Source organism: Protomyctophum parallelum (assembly GCF_964188405.1).
Source record: "Protomyctophum parallelum genome assembly, chromosome: 13".
NCBI classification, from domain to species: domain Eukaryota; kingdom Metazoa; phylum Chordata; class Actinopteri; order Myctophiformes; family Myctophidae; genus Protomyctophum; species Protomyctophum parallelum.
In genome coordinates, this window is record NC_139708.1 from 29,241,385 (window position 1) to 29,268,150 (window position 26,766).

At 44.1% G+C, this 26,766-nt stretch overlaps 1 protein-coding gene across 1 annotated transcript in view; it reads left to right on the plus strand.

Annotated features, from left to right (window-relative positions):
• The window catches only part of nsfa (N-ethylmaleimide-sensitive factor a), a gene marked incomplete at its 5' end in the record, with an annotated part of 27,808 nt that extends 9,302 nt beyond the window's left edge, over positions 1-18,506 (plus strand). The window contains 14 exons of the mRNA XM_083780747.1: positions 1,911-1,986; positions 2,698-2,853; positions 3,468-3,667; positions 4,139-4,304; positions 6,193-6,267; positions 6,809-6,996; positions 7,899-7,994; positions 9,569-9,725; positions 10,195-10,328; positions 11,542-11,688; positions 13,690-13,824; positions 14,513-14,626; positions 15,103-15,158; positions 18,388-18,506. Coding sequence (XP_083636873.1) covers positions 1,911-1,986; positions 2,698-2,853; positions 3,468-3,667; positions 4,139-4,304; positions 6,193-6,267; positions 6,809-6,996; positions 7,899-7,994; positions 9,569-9,725; positions 10,195-10,328; positions 11,542-11,688; positions 13,690-13,824; positions 14,513-14,626; positions 15,103-15,158; positions 18,388-18,433 — 1,746 coding nt within the window. The 3' untranslated portion in view covers positions 18,434-18,506. The remainder of the gene's footprint in view (positions 1-1,910; positions 1,987-2,697; positions 2,854-3,467; positions 3,668-4,138; positions 4,305-6,192; positions 6,268-6,808; positions 6,997-7,898; positions 7,995-9,568; positions 9,726-10,194; positions 10,329-11,541; positions 11,689-13,689; positions 13,825-14,512; positions 14,627-15,102; positions 15,159-18,387) is intronic.
• Between the last annotated feature and the right edge of the window lie 8,260 nt (positions 18,507-26,766).

Consider the following 26,766-nt stretch of genomic DNA (forward strand, 5'->3'; position numbering starts at 1 on the left):
TGAATTAGTCATCATGGGCTTCCCCCTGTACTGTGATTATAGTGATGACAAGTCCATACACATTTTAATCCGTCTATTTTGTTGTTTGTTTTATTCATGTTTTATTCATTTTGGCTTAATAATTATTCGTCCTGGAAACGAGTGTTTAATGGAAATACTCTTAGACTACTGATGAATATCGTAATCATAACTCAGACACTGCAGTCAGACGTCTTCCATCCTACACCAGGGGACAATAGTATTAAATTAAATGTGGTTACAGAGATGCTAAAAAGTAATCCTGGTGTTAAACAGATTTGGCTTCTCTGTGTCTGGTGCTGAATCATTAATTTGGAGATGCAAGAAGAATGTCCCTCAACGTAGAAACTAAGCATGTAATAACAACTGCACAGGGAGACGGGTATAGCGCCACACAGGTGGACACTGTGTAACGGTTTGATAATTAAATGTAACTGTTACTCTTTTTTATATTACGGGATATTGACTGATCTCCTTTAGACACAACTGATTTAAGTAGAATGACAGGATTAGCTTACTAGACAATAGACAAACAGCAAACAAACTCATGAGAACACAGCGAAGTGGTGATGAAGTAATGTGGCTCTTTATCCAACCAAATGAAATAATAATAATAATACAGACAGGTATAAACACCCACAAAATCAAATGAATGAGCTGAAAGTTATGAAACCCCGTTTGCACCGAATGTCCGCGATTCGCGCACGCACGCACACACGCACGCACGAACGCCCGCTAAATAGTTTATTAGATAGGTCTGTAAGAAAAGAGTAATTAAAGTCCGCGTCTCGTGCACGCCCGCACACTCCTATATTGTTCCTTATCGCTCCGTAAATCCACAAGGCTCCAAAACGTCCCAGAAAGAGGGAAAACCGAAATGTCACTCCAAAAAGTTATCCAAAAAGGAAAGGGATCCCCAGAAGCGATATAATCCAAACGTAATTATTCCAAATGAAAACAACAACAGTGGATCCTCGCGGGGTGTAAAAGAAATATAAACGGTCTCACCCAGTCTTTTCTGTGTTGCAGTATAGGGTGCTGCCGTGTGGCCTTAGCTATTTTCCACCTATAGCGTTCGAGCAGAGTCTATTATTTAATAAATAATTAATCAAACTGATCCAGGTCTCTCGTGGACTTCCTGAACGGTTTGTCTCTCTCGTTTGGTTCCTCCCGCGGGCCGGCGACCAACGCCTCTTTTGTCGTGCGTCAGACAGCCTCGGACCCGTCAATCAAAACAATCCCCTCAAATCATAACATAGGCTTTCAAAACACCCCTTAAACAATAACAAAATAAAACATCTTAGGGCCTTACCCTTAAGGGATGGCGTTAATTAAGGACCATTATATATATATATATGACATACACTTTTAAATGCCATAAATAAAATAAATCCTTTTCTTAACATGTGTGGCAGCGCTACAACTGGCCCTTTGATTTGTATTAGTTTTATAACACGGCGTTTGAATTTAATTCGAACTGTGTGAAACTATAAATGTATTACCTGCCGTTTGTAAATTAGCTAAGAGAGACCCAGCTACGACTACGCTGTAATTTTCTTTCATGCATTGATGGAGACTTGTAAAACAGTGATGTGACAATAGAGATGATTCTGATTAGAATCTAAATATGAATAGGCTGATGAACGAATGAGTGGATGGATGGATGGATGAACAGATGAAAGAACGAACACATGAATGGGTTCAATATATAACTAATGGATGTGTACAGTAAGCGATGAATGCTCAAATGAATAAACATGCAAATGAAAAAAAAATACTGAAAGATGCCTCATGTTAGGTTAAGATTCTGATTCACTTGGTGAAAGACATGCAGTGTACTGTATACCTTTTCAGCTGTGATATATATGAAGTATTGCCCTCTGGTTTGACAGATTGACGTGGGCTTGATGGTGGGAAACAGCCAGGTTGTATTCGAGAAGGCAGAGAGCTCGTCCCTCACACTAATTGGTACGTTCCTTCTTGCATCCCCTCACACTACAATAGATAGATAGTATGTTCCTTATTCAAGCTCTGTGTGGTTGTGTCACTGCTGCTATATCTATTGCCAACACAAGGGGGCATAGAAAGACATGGTGGCCCAGTTCATATCCAAACGTTAGAATCTCCTATCCTCTCCTATACAGAGCATCCATTTACACTTTGTGAAGGGATTGTCATGAACCCCAATGGCATACCTCTCTCACAGGGGTCCCACCCATCTTTGTATGCCGTTTACAGTCATGAAAAAGTGAAAGTCATGGAAATTCAGTTAGAATTTCCTGAAAAATATCTTAATGCAAATATGTTAGTGCATGTAAATATGAAAATAATGCATAAATATTGGTGTTAAAGGCTCAAGGGTTAGGACGGATGGCAGCCAAGGGTTGTAGGACACACTTATTCCCAATGACCACACACTGCTTGCCATGCCATTGTTGTGATTATGTGATAGACAAAGGAAACTTGGCTATACGCACATTTACTGTGGGCTTAGTTCAAAAAGGGTAGAGCCCGCACTCCAAGGTAAAAGGCAGGTAAAAGGTATTTCTTTATTACAAAATAACGAATTGAATATACTAACAACCTGTGCTCTGTCCCAGTTCTCTGCATGATTGTATATGCATGGGGAAACTATCGATCTTAGACACCGTATTCACCAGAACCGTTGGTGCTTGACAGGCAAAGCAAAGACCAAGGAGCAACGGCAGACAATCATCAACCCAGACTGGAACTTTGAGAAGATGGGCATTGGTGGGCTGGACAAAGAGTTCTCCGATATCTTCCGCCGAGCCTTCGCCTCTCGAGTCTTCCCTCCAGACATGGTGGAACAGATGGGTGAGTTCAAACTACTTCTGAAATACTGGTAAACTTCTTGCTGCCTTTAATGTCCTGTGATTGCACCCCTTCCTCTTGCATTCTTTCTCTCCTTTGCATTCCTCTTGCATTGCATTTCCTTCATCTTCTCGCGTTCTCCCTTTTCTCCTCAGCCCCTCTCGGGGGACGAGGTCTGATTGCACCAAATGGTCACGCCCCTTTAGACCTTATATATAACTCTATGGACTAGACCGCGACGGAAGTCCGCCGTCTCAAGCGAACTTGAGCCACGTGAGACACCACCGAGCGAGCTAAAGCGAGCGAGTTGCCATGTCGAACGTTACGAAGTTGGATTGAGCCGACTCAGGGCCGTTCGAGGTGCGAGCTTTTTTCTCCGACACTCAAAGTGGCTACTGGCCAATCACAGCGCGTCCTTGCACAAACAACCCAGCTCCCAAGCCGAGGGGCGTGGCCATTTGACAGTTGGCCGGAATCAGCACTCGCCTTCTGGGGTCTACCTTCTGGGGTCGACCTTTTGTGATGCTCTCTTCTTCCTTGGGTGCTTAATTATTCTCCACCCTGTGTCCCTTCTCTCTCTCCCTCCCTCCTCTCTTGTGTCTCTCGCCCTCTCACAGGTTGTAAACACGTGAAGGGTATCATGCTGTTCGGACCACCAGGCTGCGGTAAGACCCTGATGGCCCGACAAATCGGAAAGATGCTCAATTCCCGCGAGCCAAAGATTGTCAACGGCCCAGAGATCCTCAACAAGTTTGTAGGAGAGTCTGAAGCCAACATCAGGAAACTGTTCGCAGATGCCGAGGATGAACAGAAAAGGGTAATAAGAGATAATATCATGATGAGGCTTTATCTAATACTGTACTTTATCTAATACTTCTATTAGGTGAATGGAGAACCTTTGCAATTTGTGCCCAAATATACATCCACGTCATATAATATGCCGAGAAAGTTCAGATATGTGCTCCAGAAACTGATATCCAAACGGTCACTACTCAGTGAACGTTATATGTATTTGCTCTTAAGTCCTATACATACAAAATAAATGCATAAATATACCGTCGACGCACACAGGATACAGCTCTTCAGAACAACAGTCTACAAACTGTTTGCCTCTGCCAGCTGGCAATACCTGCGCCCTGATTATGGACAGGGTTAAAGACCTTCCCTGTAATCGCGGCAAACTTGGCCTTGATTGACAAATTGACAATGCCCTGCCTGCTGTTGTCGACTCAAACGGCTCTTACAATGATGATGATCTCACTAAGGTATGACCCTGTTCGTCCTCCAGCTGGGCGCCAATAGCGGACTCCACATCATCATCTTTGACGAGTTGGACGCCATCTGCAAGCAGAGAGGCTCGGGCGCCAGCAGCACGGGCGTGCACGACACCGTGGTCAACCAGCTGCTGTCCAAGATCGACGGCGTGGAGCAGCTCAACAACATCCTGGTCATCGGTAAATTTGACCCTAAATCCCTAAAAATAACCTAAATTGCCATTTTTTTTATCCCCCCCCCCCCATTTTGGTTATTTACAACGCGTCGCTTGTCGATGAACAAAAAAGTTCTTTAGTCTGACCTTATTGTATATTGGAACGCCATATGTCCTTCCTGAAAGCAGCAACCTATAGTCTCCATTCCATTATTGTATATTGGAACGCAGTATCTCCTTCCTGAAAGCAGCAACCTATAGTCTCCATTCCATTATTGTATATTCTACCACAGGTCGTTTCGAGGAAGCAATCTGATTGGTTGAAACAGCCTTCTAGCCGTTGATCAAACCACTACTGTTCACCACCTAATCAAAACAAATAATTCAGCCGCTCTGTTCTCCCAGAGCGCTAGCAAACTCGGTGGCTAGCTAGTTTCTTGGAACATTTGTGGCCGTAGTGACTACATCTGTCATTAAAAAAATATATTCTTTCAGCGATTTTCTTTGTTTTAAGGGTAACTGTGGTAGAATTGCAATATTACACTCGAGGGTGTGGGTTAACGTGATTATTGCCACTTCAGTGATGCTTGCGGAACTCGACTCCGTCTCGTTCCTGACCGCATCCCTGTCGTGGCAATAATCACGTTAACCCACACCCTCTCGTGTAATATTGCTTAATTGGAACGCCGTATCTCCTTCCTGAAAGCAGCAACCTATAGTCTCCATTCCAAACATGGCTAGTGTTTGAAGGGATATTCCTTGCCAAACTTGCCATACTCTTATTATTATATGTAGATGTGTCTCTCAAGTGGTTGTCCAACAATTTATGCCGGGGAGAGCTAGCTGAGCATGTATGTATACTGTACAGTCTTATTCACCATCAAGTTGCACTTTAGTTTATGCCTGTGCTGTGCACAGTGCGACCTCTGTCAGTTTGTCCACAGTTGTCCATGCTTGGGAGGTGAGAACTGATACAACAAACACATCAGTCACACACTACTAAATCCGGACTGTTCATTTTACGCGAGAGTGTATATAGTATATTGTATAGTGTATATCTGGCAGGGCTCCATTTTCGTCACCGCTAAACCCCTTATCCCTAAACTTCTTTGCCTTTTTTTACTATTTTGCTAAACATTTTTGAATAGTTAAAATGGCCTGTCTACAAGCTCACAACGTGTCAATGTAGATTGGCTAGTTGAACTATTCAAAAATGTTTTTCAAAATAGTAAAAAAAAAGGCAAAGAAGTTTAGGTGACGAAAATGGAGCCTTAAATTAGTGTTATATCACAGCTCTGCTTTCACATTATTTGTATACGTCTTTGCACGTCAGTGTGGCATGCCAAAATTAGCCGCTTTAGGAGCTCATAATGCAACGCATCGGGAGATTCGGGACGTGGTGCACAATATCATTGTACAGTGGAGTATAAATCAAGCCCCTTTTGGTGTTTTAAGCATTACGTTATACTTTAGATATTGAAAGATTGCAGACCTATAAGCTCATAGCGCGCCACCGAGTGGCGCGCTACGAGCTTGTAGGTCTGCTATTTTTGAAAAATCATGAAAATGCGGCACAAATCTTAAAAAATTTAACATTATTCTTTCAGAAGACTTTTGTTTTATTTTGATGTCGGGCCTAAATGGGTTAATCCTCTCTTGTCCCCTCGGCCTCTCTCTCCTCTCTTGTCCCCTTGGCCTCTCTCTCCTCTCTCCTCTCCTGTCCCCTTGGCCTCTCTCTCCTCTCTCCTCTCCTGTCCCCTTGGCCTCTCTCTCCTCTCTCCTTGTCCCCTTGGCCTCTCTCTCCTCTCTTGTCCCCTTGGCCTCTCTCTCCTCTCTCCTCTCCTGTCCCCTTGGCCTCTCTCTCCTCTCTCCTCTCCTGTCCCCTTGGCCTCTCTCTCCTCTCTCCCCTCCAGGTATGACAAACAGACCTGACCTCATAGACGACGCCCTAATGAGGCCTGGCAGGTTCGAGGTCAAGATGGAGATCGGTAAGAGCACGATCCAAGGCTGCTTTCTTCACTTATAATTAGCATGTCACTTATTTTGCAAACCAGAAGTCCTCCTACGGCTTTTCCTTCTCCAGTATTCTCACGTTCTTCACAATTATACGTGCTTCCTTTCCCTCTCCTCTTTCTGCTCTCTCATTATCTCTGTCTCTCTCTCGCCCCCCCCCCCCCCCCCCCCGCTGTGTTAATTTTGTTGACTAAGACTAAAAGACTAAGGTTTTTGATATTTAGTCGACTAAGACAAAACAATTTCAGGAGACTAAATAGGACTAAGGCTAAATGATGTGTTCTTCAAAAGACTAGGGCTCTTATTTTCGTCCACGCTAACATTTTTGAATAGTTAAAATAGACAATCTACATTGACACGTTGTGAGCTTGTAGATAGGCTTTTAACTATTCAAAAATGTTTTTCAAAATAGTAAAAAAAGGCAAAGTAGTTTAGGCATAAGGGGTTTAAGCATGTACGAAAATAGAGCCCTGAGACTAAATGACTAAAACACTAGTCTCTCTGCGCTCCATCCAGGTCTTCCCGATGAGAAGGGTCGATTCCAGATCCTGAACATACACACCGCCAAGATGAAGGGCTTCGGCCTGCTGGCCGCGGACGTGTGCATCAAGGAGCTGGCCGCCGAGACCAAGAACTACAGCGGTGCCGAGATCGAGGGCCTGGTCCGAGCCGCGCAGTCCACCGCCATGAACCGCCACATCAAAGTCAGTATACTGTAGATGTAGATGATGGACAAATCACGGGGCTGGATTTCAGTGGTGGTTTTAGTCAATATGAAACTGTCCCACCGTCCCATCCCACTTGTCCCACACAAGCGATAATTCTGTCCCTCAAATGAACAGTTTGGATCTGGTCAACAATTTGAGGGTTCTATGGCTGTGCCAACATTGGACTGAGAATCCAGGAGATTGTTTGGGGGTCCTCCCCCAGAAACCTTTTAATGTTTGTTTAGAGCAGTGGTTTTCAACCAGTAGTCCGGGGACCACCAGTGGTCCTTGAGGGGGTTCCAAGTGGTCTCCAGCTAAATGATGGAGAGTTGGTAACCAAATAGCTCGTTACGTAGACAGCACTAGAATTGCATTTCATGTAGTCATAGCACTTTATAGTACACATGTATATTGTATAATATAGTATAGTATGTATAGTTGACATAGATACTCCACTGTTACGTTCTTAGTTTATACATGATTCATGACTTTACTTTTGATATGTGATGTATGCCATGCTTTTTGTTTTTGCTTAAATGTATGCCATGCTTTTGTTTTTGCTTAAATGTAAGTCGCTCTGGATCAAGAGCGTCTGCTAAATGCCTAAATTGTAAATTGTAAATTATAGATCTTTAACTCTGATTTTTTTTCGTTGAATACCTTTTTTCACTGACAAAAACTAAATGGAAACTAAATGAAAACTAAGCTATGATGACTAAAACTAAGACTAAATATATTGACGATTCCGTCAGATCTACAAGCACACAACGCGTCAGGTGACTAAAATGTGACTAAAGCTAAATGAAAAAGATTCAAAAGACGATGACTAAAAACTCAAATCTGAATTTGCTGTCAAAATCAACACGCTGCTGTCTGTGTATTCTGTCTCTTCTCTCCAGGCTACGTCTACAGTAGAGGTCGACATGGAGAAGGCAGAGAAACTCAGTGTCAGCCGTGCTGATTTCATGGGATCTCTCAACAATGACATCAAGCCGGTACGTAGCCGTTCTCCATGTGTTCACAGTATCTCGTGTCTTCCCTTGTGCCGAATATAAGACGACTCTGATCATAAGACGACCCCCATTTTTCAAGACTCATTTGTGGAAAAAGAACATTGAATGTCATCTCGTCTATTCCCTGATTATAATACGACCCCATTTTTTGGGGATATTTCCATTGGGGGAAAAAACGTAGTCTTATAACAATGGCCAGAGAATTGAGAATTAACATTAACATTTTGCCACCCCACAAATACAGCTAAAACACAAGATATTGTACAATTCATAATAATTATAAAAGCAATGGCAAGGTTTAATCTCAAACTGTAAATTAGGTAGTACAAAATGTTATGACGGTGAGTGTTTCTACAGTAACATTGCGAGATGTCATAAATACTGGGTATGATTTATCAGCATGATATCACTGTAATTTCCATTTTCATAATTGCAGTTTTATAGCCCCTGTTGAGTTGGGCTCTGTGGGGTGTTGTTAGAATGAAGAATGGACAGTTCCCTGCTACAGCGATGAGGAGATTCACTGACGTGATGTATTGGCCTATTACCGTTGATGTGTATTGTGACACATATCTGCCTGGAATACAAAAATGGATTCCAGTGTCAGACAGAAGGAGGAAGGGAGGGGAAAGACAATAAAATAAATATATACTTTTTAGAAACGACAACCTCAGAATGCTACCCAGTTGGTATTCCTGTTTCGTGTCCGGGTAGCTCAGTTGGTATTGAGCTCTCGCCTTTGGTCCACAAGTTCATGGGTTCGATCCCGGGCACCGCCAGCTCAGTGTAGGAGTACCACGGCTTGCGTGCGGTAAGTCGTGTGGGAAGTTCTGGGAGCTGATGGGAGGTGTGGCGCTCCCACCTCAGCAATTCATCTCCCAGGGGTCTATAGCGCATTGTAACAGGGACAGACTCCATCACCCAGGGGTCTACCGCATCGTAACAGGGACATACTCCATCACCCAGGGGTCTAGCGCATCGTAACGGGGACAGACTCCATCACCCAGGGGTCTAGCGCATCGTAACGGGGACAGACTCCATCACCCAGGGGTCTATAGCGCATTGTAACGGGGACAGACTCCATCTCCCAGGGGTCTAGTGCATTGTAACGGAGACAGACTCCATCTCCCAGGGGTCTAGTGCATTGTAACGGGGACAGACTCCATCTCCCAGGGGTCTAGCGCATCGCAACAGGGACATACTCCATCACCCAGGGGTCTAGCGCATCGTAACGGGGACAGACTCCATCACCCAGGGGTCTATAGCGCATTGTAACGGGGACAGACTCCATCTCCCAGGGGTCTAGTGCATTGTAACGGAGACAGACTCCATCTCCCAGGGGTCTAGCGCATTGTAACGGGGACAGACTCCATCTCCCAGGGGTCTAGCGCATCGCAACAGGGACATACTCCATCACCCAGGGGTCTAGCGCATCGTAACAGTGAAGGAATCAGATTTGTACATACGTAGTTGTTCTATCCATTGTTTGTCCTCCTTCAGGCCTTTGGTACCAACCAGGAGGACTATTGTTCTATCCATTGTTTGTCCTCCTTCAGGCCTTCGGTACCAACCAGGAGGACTACTGCAGCTACATCATGAACGGGATCATTAAGTGGGGCGAACCGGTGACCCACGTCCTGGAAGACGGAGAGCTGCTGGTGCAGCAGACCAAGAACAGCGACCGCACGCCTCTGGTGGCGGTGCTGCTGGAGGGTGAGTCCGTGGAAAACACGGAAATATTGATTGATTGTATTTATGAACAGTTTGTAGAATTACAGTACATTTTCAAGCACAACTCAATACAAAAACTGTTAACTGTGGACGACAGCATTACACTTGTTTACAATAGGGTCCACCATTTTCAACACACAACACATGATTGATTGATTGATTGATTGAAAATGTGTATTCACAGTTTGTAGAATGGGCACAGTTCAGACGAAAGTACAGGTCAAAACAAAAACAAAAAGACTTGTTTACATCAGGGTCCTCCATTTTCAATTCATCTGAACATTTAAAGACGTAACAAAAAAATAGGAAATCATCATAATATATACAGTTAAAGAAAGACGCCCGTAAGTGCTGTTTGAAACTGGTGGCTGTTAGACTGTAGGATGATATCAGAAAAAACACACACACAGTCACACACAGACACCTGTAATTGAATGTCTGTCTGTCTCAGGTCCTCCCCACTGTGGAAAGACAGCCCTGGCAGCCAAGATCGCCGAGGATTCAGGGTTCCCCTTCATCAAAATCTGCACGCCTGACAAGATGATTGGACACTCCGAGCTCACAAAGTGCCATGAAATCAAGAAGGTATACATTTATGCAGGTTGCGGTATATAGTTTGGTCAAACAATAGTTCCTGACTTCCCGTACCATGGCCAGGTCTGCGATGTGAGCTCATGTACAGTAACGGAGGATTGTGCACAACCTTTCTCACATGAAGAAATAATCCCCATAACCCCAAAGCGGGCACTTTTACCACAATCTGTTGGTTAAAATAAAGCCTTTCCCCGAGGCCAGTGATATCTTCACATTCCAGTCACACACGTGGTTCTATGAGCACAATTTTGCCAACAACGTTACAACACGTGAAGACACGTGAATTGCACTTTAAGCATTCGTCTTTGATTGCATCATTCTATTTTGTGGGGTTTATACCCCTTTGCAGTTATTTCCATTACATTCAAAGCAGTTTGAAAAGGTAGCACAGACAAGTTAATTATTCGTCTCGCAATTCACTTTCTATGAAAATATTGCGTGGGATATATTGAACCCATTTTGGGGCGGGAACCCCTTTTGGTGTTTTAAACATTATGTTATAATTTAGCTATTTAAAAGAAATAGCAGATCTACAAGCTCATAGCACGCCACCGAGTGGCGCGCTACGAACTTGTAGGTCTGCTATTTTATTTTTAATCGTGAAAATGTGTCGCAAATCCTGACAGAAAACTGTCAAGATTTAGAAGAAATTTTATACATTTCGACGTCAGGCCTAAATGGGTTAATATCTACCAAACTACCTTCCTGGCTTCCCTCGTTTCCAACCCGTTGTCTTCCTTCCTCCTTGCATTCCTCCTACCTTGCATACCTCCTCCCGTTCCTCCTTTCCGTGCTTTGTTCTCCCCTCCTCTGCTCTACTTCACCCCCCCTCCTTCCCTCCCGACCTCCCTCCATCCCTCCCGCTCCTTCCCTCCCTCCCTCCCTCCCTCCCTCCCTCCCTCCCTCCCTCCCTCCCTCCCGCTCCTTCCCTCCCTCCCTCCCTCCCTCCCTCCATCCCTCCCGCTCCTTCCCTCCCTCCCTCCCTCCCTCCCTCCCGACCTCCCTCCCGACCTCCCTCCATCCCTCCCGCTCCCGACCTCCCTCCCGACCTCCCGACCTCCCTCCATCCCTCCCGACCTCCCTCCATCCCTCCCGCTCCTTCCCTCCCTCCCGACCCGACCTCCCTCCATCCCTCCCGCTCCTTCCCTCCCTCCCGACCCGACCTCCCTCCATCCCTCCCGCTCCTTCCCTCCCTCCCCGGCAGGTGTTCGACGACGCTTACAAGTCCCAGCTGAGCTGCGTGGTGGTGGACGACATCGAGCGTCTCCTGGACTATGTCCCCATCGGCCCTCGCTTCTCCAACATGGTCCTCCAGGCTCTGCTGGTGCTGCTGAAGAAAACCCCGCCCAAGGTCAGAGTTCAGCATGAGACGGATTTAAGGTTGCTTGTTGTGTCTGTGTCCTCCGCTATGGCTATACGCACACAGAATAACTCTCCCTACGCCTTCACAGGTGTTACCGATGTTACTAATTCAGGCTCTGTCCCATTTAGTGTGCAGTGGTTCTCAAACTTTTTTAATTTCAATGATCCTCACAACTCTGAGAGTGTACAAATAGAACCAAATGAATCCGTAAAACAGTGCATTTTACGGGCGACAGCCAGCCGAATTGTCCGGAAGTGCATTATTTGTCAATGTGACCCGGCGACTACTGACGATAGCTGGCGATGGTCGAAAAGTGGGCAGAGGAACATCGGCCGAAAAGATGAAAATAATTCATCTTTTGGGTGACGTTGTCCGGATAGTGGGCGATTAGGCAATCGCCAATGAAATTCAAGTGTCGGTCGCCGTTGTTCTCCCGCTGTAAGGGTCCATTTGGTTCCGCATTTGTACACACAGAGTTACACACCCGTACGGGGCCATTTTGAACCCACTCAAGGACGCTTTGAGACCCACAGGTGTAGCAGAATGTTTCCAATGAGCCAATACTCTGTTTGACCAGAATGGAACAGAGCCTTAATTGGTAACACCTAGTAGGGAAGTAGGGAAGAGGGCCAAGTTCTTTCCAAAATGGCGTGTGTCCATAGAGCCTATTGCATCACCTGTAACACGTGGCGTGATGCTATGCTTTAGATTCAGCTATATGCATAGGCGGCGGGTGGACTTTACCTTTGGGTAGGCTAGAATTGCATGGGGGGAACGCGCCGCAGATTTATTTATTTATTTCCCCCAGATGGTCTAAAAATGTGTTACTTTGACCAAATTTGCTCACGAAAGCAACACCCTTGACCCAATTATAGCCACTGCATCTAGCTTTTAGCCGATTTTGGCCGATATATGGGTCTTTTTCTCAAGTCTCTAGTCAGTGTGGAGATTACCCGGCGGTGTTGCTGCCCCTCCCGGCTCATGGCTCTTCACAGACGGCACAGAGACAGCAGCCACTCCGCTGAACGTGTCAGTGTTGCTGCAGTGGTGTGAACTGTGAACCGTGCGGACGGTCACTGGTGGTGCTGCTGAGTGCTGACAGCCGAGCCGACTCACAGCTTCTTCTTAGTTCTGAATTACTTTATCTTTGCCTTGAAAAAGACTGTGGGGCGTAGGCTATATCCATTTTGCGTTTTGCTGTATTCCAAAACAAACCAGCGCGCTACTGGCTACCAAGTAGCCAATCATATGCTGATTAGGCCAGTTGCTGTATAGCCTACCCGATCAGCGATCACCAGGGGGCAGCGACAACACACACACACACACACACACACACACACACACACACACACACACACACACACACACAATAGCCTTCTATATATAGAAGGCTATTATAGCCTTCACATATATTATATATATTTAAAAAATACCCAGCATAATTTTTGGGAAGGCTAAGCCTTGCCTAGCCTTACATACCCGCCGCCTATGGCTATATGGATATATTCGTCATTGCCTACTCTTTTTTTAAATACATTTAAAAACTGTTCAACTAGCCGATCCACATCTACTGTACACATTGTGAGCAAAAATGTTTTTCGAAATAGTAAAGAAGGCAAAGACGTTTAGGGATAAGGGTCAAGTGTCTAATAGCTACAATTACATGGCGTGATACTACATATAGAGCTACAGTATATGGATAGTGTCTAACATCGACTTTGATGCAGTGCAGATGAACCATTATAATGTCATTTACAGAATCTGGTCTCGGGTCTAAATGGGTTATGTTATGCATTATGTCATACTTTAACTGTTGAATAAAAATAGCAGATCTACAAGCTCATAGCGCGGCACCGAGTGCCGCGCTATGAGCTTGTAGATCTGCTATTTTAGAAAGATTGTGAAACTGTGCCTCAAATCAGTCAGTGAATGAACGAATGACTGAATCATTGAAATGTGTTGTTTATTGGTTGGTTTTGGCCCCTGCAGGGCCGTAAGCTGCTGATCATCGGCACCACCAGCAGGAAGGACGTTCTGCAGGAGATGGAGATGTTGGACGCCTTCAGCACCACCATCCACCTCTCCAACATCAGCACTGCAGAGCAGCTGGTCGACGCGCTGGAGGTACGCTACACACACACACACACACACACACACACACACACACAGCACCACCATCCACCTATCCAACATCAGCACTGCAGAGCAGCTGGTCGACGCGCTGGAGGTACGCTACACACACACACACACACACACACACACACACAGCACCACCATCCACCTATCCAACATCAGCACTGCAGAGCAGCTGGTCGACGCCCTGGAGGTACGCTACACACACACACACACACACACACACACACACACACAGCACCAACCACATCACCAACATCAACACCTCTTAGCAGCTAGTCGACGCCCTGGAGGTACACACTGCAACACGCACTGCAACATGCATGCATGCATGCATGCATGCATTCACACACGCACGCACAAGGGCAAATGGGTTCAATGTTTGGATTCTGGCAGACAAATGTGCATGCGTGGTCACATGGTCACACACACACGCGCTCACACGCACAGACACGGTCACACACACACACACACACACACACGCTCACACGCACAGACACGGTCACACACACACACACACACGCTCACACGCACAGACACGGTCACACACACACACACACACACACACACACACACACACACACACACACACACACACACAGACCAGGTCATGCACAGATTTATTACACACACTCTGACCCCCAGCACCTCTAAAGCTCTCTGTGTGGTGTGTGTGCAGCTGCTGGGGAGCTTCACAGAGAAGGAGAGGGCCAGCATCGCACATCAGATGAAAGGAAAGAGAGTCTGGATCGGCATCAAGAAACTCCTCATGCTCATCGAGATGTCACTGCAGGTACTGTAAAATCCTCATGCTCATTGAGATGTCACTGCAGGTACTGTAAACTCCTCATGCTCATTGAGATGTCACTGCAGGTACTGTAAACTCCTCATGCTCATTGAGATGTCACTGCAGGTACTGTAAACTCATTGAGATCTCTGATAGTGTAAAGCTGCTATTCTTTCTGTTTTAGCCAATTGAACCCTAGCATCCCTATTCTAGGGACTAACATTCGGCAACCATGGGAGAAAATTTGAGCGACATTTGCCCAAAATAGTGACACCAGTTGTCTGGCCATACCAGGCTATGAATGATGACACCGGAGTTGACTGGTTCTTTAACGTAGTTTTGATCCATCCATAGTGCTGCAAAGCACATACAGTAATGTGCAAAGTGCAAGTGAATTACAGTAAAACTGCCCTGTTTCAATGCATTTCCTCCTACTGTACCTGGCCATGTCAACTTTGACATATCAACTTCTCTTTCTCCAGATGACAGAGGACTACAGGGTGTCCAAGTTCCTCTCTCTGCTCAGAGACGAGGGGGCGTGAGTACCGCAGCTCTGCACCAATCCCCTCTCCCCTCTCGCCTGTCACTCAACCTCAATCATCTGATAGCACACCTCTTTATTTTTTATTTTTTCCGCCATATTTTTGCTCATCCCTATCCGTGTTCAGTGTTTCCCCTAGGTTTCCCCTTAGTTTCAGAAATGTATATCCTTGTTCAAGCTTGATCTATAAAGATCTATGAGCTATTATTGTAGTTTATTTAACTACACATACACTATATCAACAACCAACCAAAATCACATAACACAAGTACTACAAATATCCAAAAGCTCCCTCCCTCTCTCCATCATAATCCTCCCTTCTAGCCTAGTAGCCAAAAAATGAACCCGGACATGTTGAGTACATCAACGTTTTATGTTAGAAATGTTTAGTATGGGTCCCCAGCATGTAGAAACTGCCGGATGCTAACTTGCATATGTTGAGCAATTTTCATAATTGGCATAATATGTGACCATACCATTAACAACCTATAGAAGGCAAAATGTCATCATGCTTTATCTAGCATGTGACGTGTCAAACTAGGGGGTTTTCATGATGCTGAATCCATTCCAAGCATTAGTTTTGCAAAATAACACTCATTGGGCTACAAACGGCCATGCCCACTTGCTGACATCATCAATTTGTGATGACGGCATTGGCCGTTTTTAGCCCAATGAGTGTTTTATTGCAAAGCGAATGCTTGGAATGGATTCAGCATGGGGCTTCACAATGGGGCTCTATGGGCTGGCTACTAGACTATTCCACCGATCACTCTCACCTAAAATCATCTATAAACTAAAACCCTAAAGGTGCCATAGTTGGCATCGTGCCTGAGAGCATTTCAAGGGCTATTAAAGAATAGCTTTAGGGCTCTCTCAAAAGGAAAAAAAATAAAAATGAACAGATGAGTTAGTGTTAGGCCAATGGCTGCCAGCTTTCTCAGTGGAGTAGAGCTTCCCCCTTCCGTCCACTTCTGGCAGTCGAGTGCAACTGATTCATAATCATATCCTTCAACACATCGAACACAACATCAATCGAGGCTGGAGAACTATATAAAATAATAAAGGCATGTCTATCAAAATTAAAATCACAAATGTGTTCTTGTCCACCTCTTCGCCACACAGACCTTCTTTCATCCACAATTCTGTGCCAATGTGTAATTCGTATCTTCTTGCCAATCTCAAAGAGAACAAATGAGCTTACACCTAAAATATTTATAACTTTGTGATTATGTTGATTAAATAAAGGCAAGCGTTAACAGTCATTTACCTTTCAAAATACTGGCAGCTCCAGGAGGTTAGTGTAATTTGTGTGAAGTGATACAGGCACTAGATCACTGCTTATTGTTGAAGAATGACAGCATGGTCAAAGGCATCCAGCACTGAGGACCCCAACAAAAACAGATTGACAGAGCCCTCTCCTCTCTTCTCCTCTCCATTGATATGCTTTACTGTGTTGTGTGATTTGACCTGGATATTAATCATACGTAGTACAAAATAATGTCCTCATCTCCTCTCGCAAAGACAACATTATACTGTAATTCAGCAACAGCTGTCATATTTCTGGTACATATTATAGGGGAAACACTGTTGTTTATTATCACCCGTCTTTCATAAACCTATCAGGTGATTTATTTGCCCATAGAGTCACTCCCATTTCACTACTTACACTGTTTCAACCTGTCGTCATTTCCATCAACCTCCTGAACAGAATACATGTATACAACAATAGATTGTGACCCAATGTGTGTCATGCAGTGATCTGTTGTGATTTGTTGAAGCATTAAATCTTCACACTTCGCGGATGAGCTAAGGAGCAAAAAAAAGGTTGAACAGGAGGTACCACTTAGTTCACTGTTGATCTTAATGATTTCATTTTGCAATTTGCCAGGTTGAATGATGCCGATCAGATCCGAGTTTAAGCTGTTGGTCTCTCACTGTTGGATGGTAAGGTGAACAGCAAAGAAAACAATTGTAAGGCTAGTGGAGCTCATAATGCCTAGCTAGGTAATAGTCTGCAGTACATCAAGCATCTACACAGTTAACCTGATGTTAGTGATGGTAGTGGTACAGTAGTCTACAGTAGCGGCATGTAGTCTATTGTAGGATAGCAGTAGGTTTTCTAGAAACATAAAAAATAGTGATTACAGTATAAATCTAAAGTATGTATCTACTGTATGTCACATAATTTGTAAATGATGGTCCTTCTCTCACTCAAAATTAAAACTTAGTAGGAGTATAAAAATGCACAGCAGCTTCCTGATAGGGACTTGAATGTCCCTTTTGATTTAACGTCTTTTCATCTACATTATCCCTCATGACATGATAAATAGACAAATAAGTGAACAGCTGTCAGTTCGTCCGTGGTGGAAATGGCAGGTGGTCCTATTATGTTCACTCAGGTCCCTAACACCCCCCCCCCCCCATCATTACCATTCATACCATTTTAATAACCTTTTTGATTTATGCCTCGATCTGCGAAATACATGGCATCGCAGATGTCATGTAATGCTTTTAAAAAAACCTTTTACTCCCCCTTCCATTTAATTTATGCTCACATTTGATTGATAAGTCATACTGTAGCTGCATGATCAGATCTCCCAAAAACAAATCTCCTTGATGATTAGTTGATAACCCACACATGATCAAGTCTTTTAGTGTGTATTGATAGCGCGTCATCATCATGTATAAAAAGGACACAGTGATGGTTTTACATGGATGTGTTCTTGTCTTATAGCCCGATAAGTCCTGCCCGACGTTTTTTGTTTGGCATCAGACACCGCCCAGTGTTTTGCTGGTGTTGTGTGAGTACTGTGTGCGGTTTGATCGCTTCCAGCTCTGGTTCTCGGTTACCCCTAGTACCACTGGTTTCCTTATCTTGCCAGGAAGTTAATTGCATTGACTTGGTGTGCTAGTCATTCTGCAATAGCTGTCAGATAGTCAGGGAACTGAGATAACACAATTACAATTTTCACATTTACACATTTAGTGCACTCACATACAGAGCGACTTGCCAAGGGCAATGTAACCAGGTGATAGCTGAATGCAATTAACTTTAGGATTAGATAAAGACACAGCAGTGCTACGGGACCTCACAGCACCAGGGCTGAAGTAGCATGCCTGACACGAGTGGGAGTAATTTAGTCCAATTTCCACTGAAACCCTTGACACGGAAACCCTTGTCATGTTTGTAACTGCCCTGTTTATACTTTAATCTCCTTCTTTCCAGTCACAATGACCGCAGGGAACGTAAAAACTTCTATGACGACGAGTAGAACTGAGGAGAGACACCATGGATGCTGCCATGACAACGAGAGGACTAGAAAGGAGAAGAGGATGTTTTCCTCCTGTCATCCATCATGTCTGTCCATCTCTTCATTCACAACTATATCTGTTCACTTATCTATCCAGCAGCCGTCCATATTCCATAAAGACAGAGAACCTGTGGTTTCTCTGTAGCACAGCATGCCCCAATATCTCATGATACCGATAAACATCTTCGGCGTCATCATCATCATGTTTATCAGTCATCCTCACTTACTTGACATATCAACCCAGTTGTAAATGGTACTGTTAAAGTTAACAGTGTCTGCAAAGAAACTGCAATAGGAATTGCAACAAAAAGGTGGCGTCTTGTGCATCGTGTATAAAAAAAGACAATAAAAATATAAAAATATATTAGCCACGTATGTTTTTAGCTTCATGTATTTGTTGTAACATATATTTTGCCTCGCTAGTTGTAGGTATAAGAAATACGTATTAAGTATTCGAACATACACAAAGAATATATTCACTGGACATAAAATGACACAAATCTCCAAGCTATTTCAGGTAGTGAGTATTTGTACTGTACTGTAATGTGTAAATGTCAACCCTTTATATGTTATTTATGTATTGTAAATAGTATACATATATAATATACAGTATATACATATATAAAGTAAAAGGAAAAAAACAGAATATCAAGAGAATCAAATCAAGGCAGTTGATTAAGTGCTACTGTATGTCGGTGATTGTACCCTTGTTGCAGAAACCAAAGCTAACTTATACTTTGTTGCATGAAGGTGTTGCTCGCTGAAGGTGCGTTGTCGCCAAGTGACACTGGCGTGCGACAAAATCATGCGACAAGGTATTTATTAGGCTTTCGAGGTGGCTGTTATTAGTGACAGTGAATGTTGGATTGTTGGCCTATCTTTCTGTCTGTCCGTCTGTGTGGTGTACAGTACAGTTCAGTCTAACTAGAGTGTAGGTACAGTATGGCATCGTCAGTGTTAAAAAGAGGAAAGGTATTCAGCACTTATGCAAACGCGGGTCAGATGTTATATCGGACAAAAAATACTTCAGTACTTTATCACTTTGATTCTTCATGTAAACTCAATCTTGTTTGTTTTTGTGCATGTATGCGTGTGAGTGGTAGCCAGTGAACGCTGTGTATGTGTGTGTGTGTGTGTGTTGGGTTGAGAGAGAGAGAGCGAGAGAAGAGAGACGGAGTGGCAGAGAGCATGCATCTCTGTTTGTGTTTTAAATGTACAGTATCGGCAGTATGTGCAGCATCTGAATGCAGATTTGGTCGGTTGGTGTGATTGTTTTTGTGGATTCTTTCTGACGTCATGTGTTCAGTGCTGGTTGTTCAAGGCTCTTTTTAATTTATGATCATTGAAAATGTGTGCGTTACATGCGGATATATCATTGCAATAAAAGCACAGATGCACAAGTGAAAGAAAAATAAAAGCCAACTGTGTTGTTTCATTGAGGATATGATTAATGCTTTGAGGTAGATGGATGGATAAACAGATAGGACTCCCTCTTATTAAATAATAATAAAGATAGCATCTAAATTCTGAGTTTATTAGCCATTCCCCCCCTCACTCTGACAACATAATTTACCACTTGATGTTACTGTTCATTTATGGACAGCACGGTTCAGCCTGGGTTCTAATCCATCTTCTAGATGGGCGATGAGAGCTGACAACTGGGTTACAGAGGATTGGATATAGGCACACTTGACGTGGCCTGTTTGGGTTTAGCTAACAGGACATGTTGTCTCCAGGCAACCAGCCTATATACATGCACAGTAAAATCCTGTTTAAGCTTCCATTTTTATACTCTGCTAGCAGTGCACTAACACTCAGGATTATGCTGTGGACATTCAAACCTTGTCAACATGAGACCAGAACATGCAGAAGATTTAGAATAAATTTACTTTATTTGGCAATTATGAATTAAATTAGGGCACTTTCACAAACATGGGTTTGACTGGGGTTGACTGGTCGCTGCTGTATGTTCACACAAAACCATAAAAGAACAATTTATATAAATAAAATAAATGTAAAAACGACACTGCATAAATCCTTTTGAATCCTTCCAACACATGCATTTAATCAGAGATTAGGGCCGCATGCGGTGCAGGGCCCCTGGAGCAGTTGCAGGGTTGGATGCGGACGCCACATTCAAGGGCACTTCAGCAGGGTTGGTGGCTGGTGGTGGTGAGCACAGTGGGTGTGCTAGCCTACCCAGCCACCTGCCCGTCACAGCTCACAGCAGGCAATACACCCAACTGTATAAAAAGGAGAAACCTTTTTAGTCATTAGCTGGTCTCCCTCCAAGACAAACTGCCAGCAGCAGCAGTAATGTAAAAGTCACTGATGGATGCATTGACCTCTGGGCCTCAGTCATGACGACATGTCTCAATCTATGAAAATGTTTTTTGGGGGGCATTACCTCAATCTGGATGCATGCCAGGACAGGGCCTCAAAATTGGGGCCATCAACTGTTTTTCCCTTTCTTTTTTGATGATGAAATGGGGAGTTTCATCACTTTTTGTTTTAAAGGGTTGGCTTTAACACTTCCAGAAAAAGAGTAAATTGAGGTATTATTAAAGATGTGGTCCACCAGGTGGCACTGGTTAACCATGATGATTGACTAGTAATAACTAATAAGTGAAGTCTATACAGTAAGAAGTTAACATTTGGGCTCAGAAGGCACACACACACACACACACACACACACACACACACACACACACACACACACACACTACACACACACAAAATATAACTCGCTCGACATAATAGGCTGCAATGTTATGCAACTTAGTAAGGTACAAATTGTACATTCATTTTCCGGTCTGATATTTAATTGTAGCCTACCGTATAATTATAATATCAGACCGGAAAATTAATGCTCCTAATATCTCGCTTGCTTCCTTCAGAACTTCAGAAGCCAAGGTTCCGTTAAAACTTAAAGGAATTAAGGGTCCTTCCTTGTGCAAAGCACGTCAATCCCAATTGCTGCAGTGGAGCAAGTCAGTTGCCAACAAACTGCAGTTCAGTTCTGCTGAACAGCTCCCATGGGTGCCTGTATAATATACAGGCATATAGTGTATATAGTCTGTATTTAACTATAGGCCTACGTGGAAGTTCAACCGAGGCGGTGTTGAAAGATGGACGAGTTCATGGTAGACAGAAACCTTTCCCTTGATACATAAAGGTTGACAATGACAACCAATTACCTCAAAGTCACACAATGCCACACACTCACAGCCTGCTGTAAACAAGCATTTAGTCCACAAAGGTGGCAGAGAACACTGTGAACACACCGGCACCAAGCCAGATAAGACGGATACAGACACAGCTATAGGGACACATAATTGAAAACATAAAAATGGTCTATAATGGATTTGGACCCTAGACCTAGACTTTATTTAACTCTTGAGACTGAGAGTGTAAAGCAAATGGACCCCTGCGCTCTCAACAGTTACATTATTGTTAAACAACTGCATTACTTAATTAATGTACAAGAAGTCTACACAATTAAATAAATAGAATAATTGTTATTTTGATCAAATATGTTTGCCTGTTTCTTTCCTGTCTCTTATTGTGGACAGAATCTTATCCAACGACAACAAAATATAAATCTCAACAAATGGTGGTCCAGTGGCTCAAATGCGGAGTAAATAATGGGCCTCGATGTAAAAAGCGTTGAAATCCACAATACGTGGACTGGATTCACTAGGATAATCATTACGCAACATTGACATACATACAGTCAGTATACAATACATATAGCCCCGAAGTAACCCCCAGTCGGACCAGCAGAGAGCGCAGTTTGGCCGCTCTCACGCGGCGAATCCTCCTCTGACCCGCATTCACCCGTACTGTACAAGCAGGGAGGGGGTGGAGCGACACGGCAACACACACGGCTTAATGCTGTCGAGTTCCCCCCGCCCGCCGTCCCGACCGTGGCCATGGCTTTGGAGGCAGTCCCGGACATACACCACGGCGCTACTACATTATTCTCCACGTACCGACGACGTATGGAAAGAGGCTACCGAGAACGGATCTAGAGGAGGGGCTGAGGGGGGACTGCTGAGCTTATGTGGGGCGACGTGGTTCTTTTTTAAACAATTTATTTATGCAGCGTTTCCCCCCACCAACCAACCAACCAACCAACCAACCAACATATGCAGCCATAACCTCCTCGCTCTGTTCCTGTTTTTGTCGTCTTTCTATACATTGACGGCTGAGCAGGAGGAGGAGGAGGGAGCGGGTGGTTTCAACCATATCCCCCATGACTAGCTTCTTGTGAGAAAAAGAGAGAGAGAGATAAATATATGATATTGCAATAATTCTGGGCGAGCTTGCTGCAGCTGAAGAGAGAGAGGGGCGGCGTTCGTTCGGGACACCGGCGGGCGGCCGAAGGCTTTTCTAATTCTATGCGGGAGACTGTCACAGCAGGAGGGGGGGACGTACAGGCTGCTATACATCCGACTGTTGTTGCAAGGTGAGTGCTGTCCTCAAGTCAACTCTAGGCTGCCGCGTTAAAGCCCTGCATGCACGTTACAGTACGGTACGGTATGTGGTACAGTAATGCTATGGGAGCAGCAGGCGGAGGAGGTCAATGCAAAGGAAGGAGCCCGCATGCATTTTGCAACCGCAATCCTTCCGTTAATCTATCCATTTGTAGCCCGTGTATTTTAACTCCGAGTGGGTGTAACACATGGAACCAAATGGACCCCTTCACGGGGTCCATTTGGTTCCATGTGTTACACACACCCCTCGGAGTTAAAATATAACGGAGGATTTGGGGGGGATGTGTAATTTTGTGTTTCGGCCTACGCCACCGTTTAGTGCTAGTACCATGTGCTCTTACTGTATGTGTGCTCTTATTATTAAGCCTATTACTTGTGTTTTGCTCACTTGTGTTGTATTATTATAGCAACTGTCTGCAGAATGCAGATATAATAGCCTACAAGGAGAGGCGCGCGGTTCATAATCATAACGAGATATGTAACGTTATAACATAAACATGTCTGAGCAGCGGGGCGTGGGAACGTTAATATAATGTAGTTCATAAGCTGTAGCTTGTTGTAAATGAAACAAAAGGGGGTGTGGGAGGTCTATGTAAAACTGTCACCGCCATAACGGGAAAAAGTGGAGCCATAAGTTGTCAACCAAATAGCCTACTTCTTTGTTTTTTTTTTGTTTTTTTGTGTGCTGCATGCATGGTCGCCATCTCCCCTCCTATGTGTGTGTTTTTTCGTGGTTGAACATTCCTTAGCTATGACATATCTATATTACCATGCTGCCATAAGCTCCCGTACTGCTAGAGTGCTAAAGTATGCTTGCAATGCTTTTGGGAGCCGGTGGTGGACTCTGCATGAATCATGCATGTACAGGACAACATGAAATATGAAATGATGTCTTTCCCCCAATCCCCCCCCCACCCCCCTCCTCGCCATAGAATTTAGAAGTATTTTTTTGCTCGGCTGATGTAGGTCAGTCTCCCTCCACTGGGCTGATGATACATAACAGTACAGTACACGAGTTACAGTACAGTACTGTAGGATATTAGGATACAGTGTGTGTTGGCAGATCTGCCCTGACAGTCGCCCTTGAGTCTGAGTGTAGTAGTGTGACAATGAATCTTTCCTGTTTTCTGCCTCTGGACGTTATTCTGCTCTGCTGTACTGTACTGTGCTCTGCTCTGCTCTGCTGATTGTTTCATGTTCTGCTGTGATGTTTTTTCTTCTGTGTGATTCTATTCTATAGCCTATGAAACATAAACGACATGCTCGCCACTGGTATACACATTACATTTATGTCCGCCCAGGAACCGTTTTGCTCTAGACATCTCTGTGTTCTGAGAGTTTGGTTGGTATGCAATTAGGCATTGATAGGGTGGGTGGGGTGGCATATGTCACTTGGCTGTTGGGTTGAATAATCATGCCCTGTCTGCAACCTCTTCACAAGCCTGCACTAAACGGTGATTAAACGGTTTCTTGTGCACACACCCCAGCATTACGTTTGACCCATATTGGACCTCAATACATATTGCTACTTTTGTCATTTGAGGACACATGGTAAGTAGGCCAATGACCCACTTTTGAGTGTGAGCCTAGTTACTACTATACAGTAGGTGGTACTGTAGAGTACTGGTTCCCAAACCTTTTCATGTCAAGGACCCCCATGAGAGAAGAGCCTTTAATACGGCTCTAGCAGTGATTCTCAACCTGTGACCCTCGGTTTGACATGCATTAGTCTACGGACCCCCATCTAATGGCATTTCTATAGGACCAGCAATTTATATTGTAAAAATCAATGTTAATTAAAGTGTACAAATGGAACCAAATGGACCTAACGGGTCCATTTGGTCCCATTTGTACAACTCTCAGAGTTACAGACCCATAAGGGTCCATTTGGTTTCAAACTATCATTTAGCTGGGGAGTCTTGGGGACCCCCTGGAACTCCCTCAAGGACCCCTGGGGGTCCCCGGACCCCACTTTGGGAAGCACTGCTGTAGAGTCTACAGTGCTGCTAGCTATACCTACTGCATAATACCAAACAGTCTATACAGTGTAGTGCTGAGAGTGCTCTAGTCTAGGCTCTTTGGTACTACTGTATACAGTAACCAAGTAGTACTGTAGGTTCTTTGGTACTATACAGTAACCAAGTAGTACTGTAGGCTCTTTGGTACTATACAGTAACCAAGTAGTACTGTAGGCTCTTTGGTATACTGCAGAATCTTGAGGAACCCAACATAACAAGGTGCTTCTCCGTTGAACATGTTCTTTTCTGTCGCCCAATATTACTTTGAATGGTGTGCCCGTTCTTGATACAGTATAGGTAACTAGTGTAAGTTTTTTGGTACTATACAGTAGGTAGTGTGTATGCTTATTGTACTGTAAGCTCTTTGGCACTATTCATGAGTTTCAAATGTAGTCCTACAGCTGCCGTACAGTGTTGGGGACCAACACAGGTGTTTCAATTTGTCTGATTGGCGGCGGCCCGTAGATGGAACATTAGTTCTATGCCAATCAGATGAATTGAAACACCTGTGTTGGTCCCCAACATGGGTAGGTGTAGGACTACATTTGAAACTCATGAATACAGTAGGTATAGTACAGGCTCCTGGGTACTATACAGTAGGGCAGACAGTACTGTATAGGCTCCTGGGTACTATACAGTAGGGCAGACAGTATACTGTATAGGCTCCTGGGTACAGTAGGTCCTTGTTGGTGTTCCTATAGGCCCTCCTTCCTTCTCGTGGCTGATTTCCTAATCTGCACGTGCCTCCAAAACTCTCCATTGCCACCAATTGAGGTTGAGGTTGGTAACCAGTCAGCTCTTCCTGTGGTGTGACCAACTCCCTCTGCTCAACAGTAGCAGGACTATATTGGCCTGGTTTGACACTCTGATTTAAATTGGACCCCCTCCCCCCAATACATAAAAAATATGTTTCCTAATTTAGGCTACTTCTTGGGAAATTAGTGCATTGGCAGAGCGCTGTGGCTCTCTGAACCCTGCACACAGCAGCTTACTATGCCTTGTTTGTGATGTGGCTAAATCTTATGCTGCACGTACTGTGCAGGTTCATTTAAACTTCCCAAGAGTGTATGTGTATATATATACACAATATATGCAGTATACTGTACTTGTTTTCCCCCCTCAGGCCAGTTTCCTTTTATTAAGGGACTTAGTTCTAACTTCATAACTAATCTAGATCAAAATAGCTAACGGACTGTAGACTTCAAGCCAGCTGCCAGACATATAAGCCATTGCATTGTCACCCTATTGGCATCAGGAAGCAGGACCACATACTGTATATGAAATCCTTTTTATGAAGAGCTTAGAACTGTCTCAAAAGCAAATGTCTCCTACCAGTAATCTTTGACGTTTATTGTAATTGACACTTTCTTCCATTCGGCCGTCTTTCATGCAGCACGAACCTTGGGTCATGCCATTAGAACAAGTTGTATATCTTAACTTTATTGCTGTGGTTGCTGTCAACTTGCCAAACATCTTTGGTGAGACCAGTAGCAGCAGTGTGTCTAGCAAACTAGCGCATGAACTGAAATAACAATACAATCTAGTTTTCCCCTCTGAAACGCAAGGAAATTGAGTTATGTTTTATTGGGAGTTAAGCATGAGGGGGGATTTGACTTTATTGTGTTTGTTGTTCTAGCGGCAGCAGTGCGTAAATGCCATCATCACTGTATCTCATCTGTGAAGCTCCTTTGAAGACCTAAAATAACAGAATGCACCCGGGTACATTCCGTACCCACCGCATATTGTATGCTGTACATACGCCTATACGTAGAAGCCTACA